Source organism: Teleopsis dalmanni, chromosome X, assembly GCF_002237135.1.
Source record: "Teleopsis dalmanni isolate 2A chromosome X, ASM223713v2, whole genome shotgun sequence".
In the NCBI taxonomy this organism is placed as follows: Eukaryota; Metazoa; Arthropoda; class Insecta; order Diptera; family Diopsidae; genus Teleopsis; species Teleopsis dalmanni.
In genome coordinates this window covers 7362645-7373364 of record NC_051848.1, presented here as the reverse complement: position 1 = coordinate 7373364, position 10720 = coordinate 7362645, and the positions used below count along the sequence as shown (strand labels likewise).

Sequence of the window (10720 nt, the reverse complement as noted above, 5' to 3'; positions counted from 1 at the left end):
TCATTTGCAGTGCCGGTGCAATGTCCAGCCTATGAAACGTGACAAAATTACATTTGCATTTGCATTTAAAAGATAATCATCAATTTCACATAAACGAAAATAATTAAAATTGGAGCCCAACTCACAAAGCGTTTTGCGATGCTGTCAGTTTCCATGGAAAGTGTGAATAAGTGAACCACATTTATAGCATCGGAATAATTTTAAATATGCAAAAATAAATGATGGATTTTTGGAAACAATAAGCGAAAGAAATAATTCAAAAATAATTAGACAACAAATCATTTAAATATCTCAACTATATAACCTTTTAGCAGGTTTCGTAGCGCTTAAGTGAAAACCGTTTCGAATTTGAGGTTTTTGTACTGCGTTTGATATCCTTGGTTTACCGGACCGCCTAGCTTAGTAACACAAATGTTCGGCAAACGCGACCGGGCCTTAACCAAAACGTGACACATGGCTATGTACTATTATGCTAGTAAAATATCAGCAATCGCTTGTGGAACACGTTGCAGACAGACGGTGCTGCAGAAATCGCGAGGACAACGCGATCGCGACAAATACAACGAACAGAGCACGTTCGATGAATGCTACACAACTGATACTGGTGACGCTGATGTCACTGATATCGATATATCCACTAATAAGACATTAGAAACAGTGTCTAGCGGTGTTAGACTTAGGCGTAGATTTAGCGAACAATTGGATGCATATGATATTGAATTGGGTTTTCAAACACCTGAGGTAAGTTTACACCTGAGGCGCAAAAGTTTTCGAGTAATTCGAAGTTGTTTTTGTATTGAATGAAATTATTTACAAATTATTTAATTAATAATTAATTTAAAATAATTTTAATTTGTTTTCAATTTAGGTTTCAACTATTAGATCAACTAGAAGCAACTTTATCGGATATGGAATTGGCAGCTCAAATATGGATAGCGATATTGTGCAATACGATGTACCTAAAAACACACATAAACGCATACAACCTGATGTCAATTACGAGGTAATCATAACCGAAACTTTCTAAAACAAATATTTCATAATTAGAATATAAAAGCATTTTTCCAGTATTTATTATTTGAATAACGCGCAGCACTGCATTATAAAACTCTGCGAGATTTAAACTCGATCTGCTATTTAGTGTGTTTACGTCATTAGTTAATGCAATTTTAGTCTCCAGCATTTACATAAACTTATAGTTGTCCAAGTTGTCCAAACAGGCAATATTGGGACCACCAATTCGTCCAATCTGGTGGACCCAGCACGTAACCTACCTTAGACTTTTTATCAAAATAGCTTTATATGTGTTATTTACAGTGATTAAGTGTTCGCAAAAAATAGAAATGGAAAAAACAAATTCTCGTCCTATGATTTATTACGCACGACGACTTATGACGTGGAAGCTCCATCCTTTGGCACTGTGAAATGCTTGGTACAATGATTTTAATCGTGACCGCAGCTCATTTACTACCGAAATTCTGAATGGTCAGCCAAAATCAATTGTTGTGGCAGAAATCATTGATGCGATATACTGTTAGATTGAGGCATTATTGAACCCTAGGCATTAGTCCCACAAGCATATTTAAAACATTTCACGATCATTTAGCCGCGAGAAAGGTTTGTTCTTGTTGGATCCTGTCTGCTATCCTTTGACAAAGTCTTAAAAAGATGCTTAGGTCGATTAACGCACACAAATGCTCAAGAAGTAAGAGTACAATCCCTGTGCTTCAAAAGACGTACGAGTATATAGGATTGTAATAGCTGATGAAGCATGGATATACGCATATGAGATATATGAGCCTTAAACTTACACTTAAACAACAGTCGACTGTATGGATGTTTGAAGATGAACCAAATCCAACAAAAGTTGTTCGCGCTCCAAGTACTTCGAAACAAATGGTAGTTTGTTTTTTTCGGGAAAACTGGTCATGTGGTAACTTTACGGATACTATTACTAGATGGTAAAACAGTCAATTCCAAATGGTATACAACAATTCGTTTACCGGAAGTCTTAGTATTTTTTCAAAATTTGGCTCAAAATATAAATAGTGACCAACAACAATCTTTTTTTGAAGCGTTTCTAACAATTACCTTAGTTATAGTGCTTTTCTATTACATATTTTGAACCAATTCGGCTTATCATAACATTTCTTAAAGATGCAGCAATGTCATCAACTTGCAATGAAGTGCATTTATATACTACTGTGAAAATTGACAACCGTTAAAGTTTTGATGATATCTGGTAACCCACATTTAGTTCTTGCTGAAGCGTCCTTTAATTTGTTGTTATACAAAGGACCTTTTTCACAAAATGTACCAATCATTACTAGGAACAGCAACTTTAAAAATTCAAGCATTCTTGTGGTCACTTTCTATGTCTCTGAGATCATCTTAGACGTCAAAACTCTTGCATTTAACAAGGAAATTTTTTTTTTGTATTAAAGCTACTCAATATTAAGCATCTCTACAAAGTCTGTGTTAATTTTCGTCCTTTGTCTGGAATGTCTGGCTGCCATTGAAACAGCCTGATAGTAGCATAGCAATGGATCGATTTATTTCATGACGCTTACAAGAATATAATCTATGTATTCCAAATATTTTGACAAAAAAAAATATAAAATAGAAAAGATAATAAAACTGTAATTTATATAATTAAAAAAAATTCTTTGGGTCAAAAATGCATTTTGGCTATTGCAGTTGTTGGTTTTATTTGTTATTGAAATTAGGAGTAATGTTGTGATCACATTAAGCAGAATTTTGTATAACTTTTGATGACGACCCATATGACGAGTTTCAGTTTAATTAGTTAATTTTTAAATGGATTCATAAGCGTGAAAAAATCCTCAAATGTAAGCGTTCCACCACCATAACGAACAGCCGCTTGAATTTCATCTTCTGACCAACGATCACCAAAACTTTGACGCATTTCGTCAGCGGTTACGAAGCCTTTGTATTCCGTGTCCATAGCTCGAAATAATTTAAGCATTTCTGGTCTCGTATAAGTTTGAATCATTTTCTTAGTTACAATGGTTTCAAACTTATCAAACTTATAGTAACCAGTGCCATCATCATACTCTTCCGTAATAGCCTGGGCTTGCGTTTCCGTGATCGGTTCACCAATGCTATTATAAACCATGCACACAGCTTTTGTAAAGTTTCCTGCCGACAATCTTTCATTAGATTCGTCGTCGTAGTCATTGAATATAACTCGTAACAAGACAATGTGATCGTCAGTTAATTGTTTTTCCATATTGACTATTGCAGTTCCAAACGTCTTATTGAATTGCATATAACTTTAAAATTTTGTTGAGCTCCAGAAAAGTAGTTGAATTTCTAATGGACTTATGTACTAAGAATTTTGAACGCACTCTTAAAAAGAGTGTCGTGGGAAAACAGTGAATTTTGAAAACTGCAAACTGTAAAACTGAAATTATTTTGTTTTTTATTATTTAAAAAAAATTTTTTTTTTTACTAGTAGTTCTTTAAAAATTTCTCAAAGGTAACTAAATTTTTTAAAAATTTAATTGAACTTGCTATACTCTGACATAACTGAATTATAATGTATAATTGGTACTCATATTTTGAAGAGTTTTTGCATAAATAACTTTGGGCCATTTTATACAGAGAGTCGTGGTCACGTCAAGTCAGAAATTGTCATTGTTTTCAACATAGATTAAAAATTGTAAAATACAATTACTGTCACCCTTCTTCGTCCTATTTCATCCTCCAAAACACTTTCGAGACTTATCATATAGATAATAGTCCCTGAAAAGCTAAATTTGGAGAGTGCGTCTTATTGAGTACCAATTTGTTCATTGGTAAAAGCCGTCCTCACGGCTTTTAAGCAAGAGAAAGAGGCGCAACCTTATTTTTCATTAAGCATCATTATGTTCTACTTTTATTGGTAGTAATAGATTTTCTGCATTCATGATTCATGCAAAAATGAAACAAAATATGCTCTGGTAACATTTACATCAAAACGTTCTATATGTTCGACTGTTTTAATAAACAATACCGAATTACCGCAAGCTGTAGAAACAAAATACTTGGGAGTATACCAGGATAATAAAGTTACCTGGCGATTTAATATAAAAAACTGCGCTAAAATCTATATGGAGTTATGGAGTCCAATTATGGAGTACTGCAGCAGACTCAAACCTGACTCACCTTGGTATATAACGAATGAATAGCCGCATAAATAACTACGTGTTCCGAAAATCAAGGAAGAAATATTCCGAATTATAAAGAACTGCGCTCATCGCAAATATATGCACCCAAACCCACATTCTTTGTGTTATATTAAATAATTTTTAAAAAACCATTTTATATCAACATATTATTAAATAAATATTTATATTTCCTTTCACTTACAGAGTTCTGTCCTTGGTTCCGGTGGCATTATGTATATAAATGGTAGAATAGTTTCTGGGCCTTTGGATTCATTAGTTGAAGTTCTAGTGCCAAAAAAACTCATTGACTTTGATAAAGTAAGTATCTTATACGTTTAATAAAAAGTTGAAATATTATTGTATATAGTATAATATATAACTTTCTGAATGTAGAGATACAAATATTTAGATGCATATAAGAAACCTACTGAATATAACAAGACCTAAATTGTTTTTTTTTTTTTGTTTATATTATAATGTTTATTAATTTCTTTTTTTATGGAGTTATGGAGTTATTAGTCATAATTTAATGATTTGGTCTAAAAGAAATTAGTATGTATATTCATTAAGCGTTTTAAATTTATTACTTAGATTGTACATATGCTTTAGGCTCAACTTGGTGAACTGTTATCTCTTCACTTAATTCATCAGTATTATTCACATATCAATAGTTCATTATGGATGTGTTTGTCACCTTTATTTATCGATATTATGAGTAAAATTGTCTGCCGTAAATATCTTCTTCCTGAACCAAGTTAATTAAACTTCGAAGCACTTTTGACTAGAGCAAACCTACATGAATCCTTTTCTGTCATTTGCCTTATCTCACTTATATATATTGCCTCCGTTCATATTTTCTCTACTTGATATTATTTGGATAGGTTTTTTTTTTTGAAAGAAATAAAGCCTAGTTTAATTACTTGAATTTTAATTCAAGATATTTTCTCTTTTTCTTTCTACATTTTACTTAATTTTTGGCGTATGTTAGCCTCCGGACTTATCAGTTCATCTGATATTGCATCATCTTGGATTTTTAAGTTTTTATAGTTTAGAATAGTTCTTAGCCTGAATCAAATAACGAAGGAATCTGCGTAATGATTTGCTTCACATTCTTGCTCAATGGTGTAGCTCCTTAAAATATTTGTTCGAACGAAGCATATTTGAACTTGTTTCTACTTCTTCCTTACAGAAGTTAAGCCGTTACTGAAATAGTTTTCTTTTATTCATATTTTTTTATATGAAAGATTCTCGGAAGAACTTTTTTACGTAATAATTGAATACTTATTTTACTATATTTATTAATAAATAAAGTTAGTTGGTATGCGTATAGAAGAATTGCATAAAATAATTTAAATTTGTTAGTAAACTTTTTAGGACTTATCTGTACTTTATTATACAAACACAATAAATTCTTTGCCTGTTCTTTAATATATTATTTCTAAGTTTTTAAGTTCTAAATAACTACATCTACTCTCTTGTCATTAAAGTTAAAATATCAAATATCTGTACATACTTTGTGACAATAAATTCAAATTCCCAACAAAATACCTTTCTTAAATCAGAAATTTAAAAGCAATTAGCACAGTTATGCGAAAGGATTGAATAAAAAATGGCTTAGGAGATGCTTTTCACACTGCAAAGTACAATATACAGAACTTTGCATTTTCTTTCTTCGAATCCAACTTTTTGCTCCTTCGTCGAAAGGCTGCCAAATGGCTTTTCCACCAACAATAACCGCAGATTTCCTTTTAGAGCTTATTTACCACACCACAACTAGCATACACGTTCCGCTCCTTTAACCCGCGTGTTCAAAATATTTTTGGCACCAAAACCTTTTATTTTGGAGGAAAAAAGGACAGCAACAAACGCGGCGCTAATAGAATTTATGCTTAGACCAAACAAAATTTCTAGATAAGCACATGTTTTATTATTTTAGTTTTAAAAAAAGGGTCCTTAGGTATGATTCGCAAAAAGCTCCAACTATACCGCAGAATTTCCTTTTACTGCTCCTCGTCCTTTATACTTTTTCCAACAAATCCTTTTATTTCGTTTAGTTTATTTTTTTCTATTATTTTTATAAGATTTCATCTTTGCTTCCCTTTCGTATTTGCAGGAATTTATTTTTTCATTTTTATTATCATCACGTTTGTTTTTACGACCCCATGAGTTGCTTGGCAAATTATTATCCTTGGTACCTGATAGTGATGAATCTTTGGAGTCATTAGTCGCATTATTGGCTGAGTGGACAAATAAATTTCCCTACGATTATCGTGATGAGCGTATGATGAATCATGTTAAACATATCGTTGCTAGGTAAGTCCACTTGTAAACTGTACACATCACAAATAATTAGCCTAATTCTGATGTATCAGCTATTCGAATATTCATTATACCAATATGTGTAATCATTTACTTATTTACGATGACAGATGTTCCAATACACAATTAGAAGCTGTAGTTTCCGAAATACTGAGTGCCTTGTTAAAACGTCTGACTGATTTGGAGAAGCACGAGGAAGAGTTGCGCGCTTGTCAAACTAATACCGAGAAAGTAAGTTAATACTTTCTATATATATTGTCTAGATACATGTTAATCTTGAAATTTTTTATATATTTTTGTGTGTAATATTAAGTACAAAAATATCACAAAATTTTTGTTATTAAAGGAAAAAGACAGTTTCAGTTTGAATTCTTTATTCTTCTTATAGAGCGAAGCAAATTATCTAGACTGTGCCACTTCTTCACAATACGCACAAATTTTGTGCCGTCTTGAGAAAAAATTGGCTAAACATATTGGACCCGAAGAATTCCTGCAATGTAGTAGTAATGTGCTATTAGATAAACAGGTAAGTGCTCACAAAATATTTGTATACAATCAATAGAATATCATAAACATATAGACAAATTCCTTGCTTTGAGCAATAATTTAAAATTGTTTTAAGTAAAAACTATTTCAACTAAAAAGCAAGGATTTTTGCTTCTAAAAACGATTAATTACAGAATCCTGTCTTTTGAGAAAAAATTTAATAGTCTTTGATTTCATGTTGGTGAAGTAGAGGTAGGAACGAATTAGCCATTTTGATTACAGAATTCCTCGTAATAATAGGTAGAAGAATGGATAAGCTACAACCAGACGAAAACATTTATAAAGGCAAGAGTTTGGCTAATACTAATGCTGGAGATATCGCTGAGTGTGTTAAAGAAGGGGACACCCAAAAATTTAAGCCTTTCCATATGAAAAAATTGAATTTATTTTCCATGTGAAAAGAAATTTCGGCACAAACTTTACTACCACTCTTTCCATGTCCAATATATTCAGAAAAATCGTTTCACACTAGCTTCACGATGTTTCTATTTCTTTAACGACCTCTATAAGAGTGATTCCTTTATAAACAAACACCACGTCTTCAGCATTGATGTACGTGTTAGGGTACACAGTTCTCTGTACATTTTCAGTATCTTTCCGACCTTTCCAAAAGCATTCGCACCATTTACATATTTTTAGTTGAGACATGTTATCATTGCCAACTGTTTTCTTTGATACTTTAATTGTTTTTTTACTCTGTAAAATTTTAACAAACTCTTTGTGGTAGCAGACGAAAAATCCATAAATGTTCTTTAATGCAACAAATGTAAGTTAAGCAACGCGGTCACCTGAGACTTTACATGCTTGTTACCAGCAGTGCAACCAATACACAAAAAAGATACTCCTATAACTATGATATACCGTTTACAATATTAAAAGTTTGTTACTGATTGATTGATACTCAACTATGGTATATTTCAATTAAATCGAGAGTGCAAAGGAAAACAAGAGTTTTACTACTCACTCCTACACATCATTTTGAAAATACTTGTTAAACGAAAAAGGAAAGGTGCCAAAAATACCGCTATTGTACTTAGCAGTTTTATTACTCATTCTTCTAGAAAAATTTTGAAAATATTTGTAGAATGAAGGGGAAACAGTAGTGATAAGATAGCACTTTATTTTAGTTTTACATGCATTTTATTTTATAAAAGTAATCAGATTAAAATATCTTTTTCATTTGCACTTCAATATATATAAGCTATGGATTACAGACATTGGTACTATTGAATAAAATTTGATAAAAATATATATAGTTTCGAGCTATTGAAACTGATGACGTTAGCTTAAAGCAAACTTCATTCATTGAATAATTTGCTTTTAAGATTGGTATTAAAACCAAAATATTCATAATTTACTTTTCATACTAATAAGATTGCAAGAATATCGATTATAACATAACTTTAGCTGAATGGTAAGGTCTTAAAGGGATTTTTATTTTTCAAAAATAATACGAAAATATTTTGTAATTTTAATTAAAAGAAAATATTATACTATTTTTCATTTCTAAGAATTTGTATCGTTACTGCTTTTTATTGCAAGTAATTGAAATATACAATGTTGCTTAATTGCAGAAGAAATGGGACCAACCCACAACCTCCGGTGGACCACCCGGTGTACAAGACCCAAAGAAAACTTGTAATTTGGAAACGTATCTGGACTGGTCAGCACGTTTGCGTTTATTTGTATGCAATGAGATTCTACAGGTAAATAAAATGAATGAGAACCTAAATAACAAAATAACAAAATAACAAAATAGAATCATAAAATCATAAAATCCTGAATTTGTATCCTGAAATTTATGCATTCTCTCTTACGTGGATGTGGTGTACGAGTAAATATGTTGGACACAACACAGTTGCCTATTACATGTGCACTTACGTGCAGCGCAAATTAGCATTTGATGAAAACCTTTCAGGACTCCAACATTTCAGCAAGTCTTCAACCATTTTCGGTCTGTTTGGTTTCGGTTTACGATTCATTTTGATTTAGTTATTTAAAACGTAACGAAAATCGTACCGCTTACATAATCTAATTTGTATGTATGCCAACATACCTTCATCCTCTTCTGGACTCAACTGTCCAACTGCCCAACTGTCCAACTGTTCAACGGTTCAGTTGGTTAGCCGGTCACTGTTTTGGCCAATTCAAAATTCCAATCAAACATTTGTGCATACTATGGCCAGTTTTCAACACATATTAATTATGCATTAAATTTCTGTTTCTAGTTGAGAATTTGTTTACTGACGGCACAAGGAGCAAAAGTGTAAGCTTAAAAAGTGAAAATGCTTTGCTACAAAATAATCCAGCTGTTCATGTACCCATAGTATACGAGCACTGATGTTCGTAAGCACAAAGACTATATCATCCAGGCTATATATGTTGAACGGCATCATCAACATATAAACATATAGGAAGAACACAAACGAGTATGTGGTCGAGTGAGTCTGAATTCTAAACAATAAATATTGGAAGTTACGCAGACTGAATTCTTTTTAAATTCGTAAATTTTCACATCAATATAAAAGAAGATCTCATGAAGCTTTATGTCTAAATGACCTAATGGTCGTCTCTAAGCCTTAGCAGTTTTGGTATGCACACGAGTGGTTGGCTGTCTTGCATAATGCATATTGATGACTTCTTAAATGGAAACCACTGGCACCAATTTCTGATTTCTGATTGCAGAAAATGAGTTCAACCAGAGAAATAAATATTCAAGTGAAATATGTGGAAATGACCAGTTATTGGTTCGACCGTCATGTACTTTATCACTGTGTCGCCCAAGTAAATGGCTTTTGCTCTTTGTGCCGCATATATTAAAAACACACTACCAGCGGAATCCTTCATAAAGTCAATATTAGCACAAATCAGTTGCTTGAGTACATTAAAAATTATTTAAAAAAAAGAATTATTTCTAAAACAATATCCAGTTAGCCAATACTTTTGGAATATGCATTTAAGTTTTTTTAAATAATTTTTAGATAATTATTATTAGCCTTTGTTTTATTCATTTCTATTTAAAATTATCATTAAGCCAAAACACAAATTAATAAATTCTTGATTATAATATATTATTAACAAATATATAATGAAGAACTTAAACTTCTTCAATTTATCGAAGATGTCAGACTTGGCGAAATACGGGCATTATGCATTACTAAGTCACAGTGCAAAATCCTCAAATATGATAATAATAAAAATATTATATATTCTCACACATATCTTATAATACTACACACTTAATATCCATCTTACAGAATACTTCACTAGCTCTAAAAATTTATTTCTGCTTCTTCTTATTCACAGTGCAGTGGCATACGTGATCGCAGTAAGACGGTTGAGTTGTGGAGTGGAGTTGCACAGTACTGTCTTCTTGTTGGCAACTACAATAGTGCTACAGCGATATTAGAGACATTGGAATCGCCACCAATAGCTCGACTTAAAATAACGGTAAGATAATATATCAGTTATATGGAATTCTAAGAAAAATAAAATTGATTAATAGCAGAAATGTTATTATATATATCTCTTGTATTCTTTCTATCTCTGCTTCTCTAAAACAACTGTAGATTTTGTTAATATACAGCACTCTTTAAATAGAGTTGTAGAATCCAAGCACTATAAAGAAAGTACATATAGAAATGTATAGAAAAATAAACATAAATATTTTCTATAAATAATAGTTA

At 31.8% G+C, this 10720-nt stretch overlaps 1 protein-coding gene across 1 annotated transcript in view; it reads left to right on the top strand.

Annotated features, from left to right (window-relative positions):
- The first annotated feature begins 453 nt into the window (after positions 1–453).
- The window catches only part of LOC119689743, a 49277-nt gene continuing 39010 nt past the window's right edge, over positions 454–10720 (top strand). Inside the window, exons 1-8 of the mRNA XM_038104640.1 lie at positions 454–741; positions 869–1003; positions 4374–4487; positions 6283–6482; positions 6599–6719; positions 6877–7014; positions 8609–8740; positions 10341–10484. Coding sequence (XP_037960568.1) covers positions 454–741; positions 869–1003; positions 4374–4487; positions 6283–6482; positions 6599–6719; positions 6877–7014; positions 8609–8740; positions 10341–10484 — 1272 coding nt within the window. The remainder of the gene's footprint in view (positions 742–868; positions 1004–4373; positions 4488–6282; positions 6483–6598; positions 6720–6876; positions 7015–8608; positions 8741–10340; positions 10485–10720) is intronic.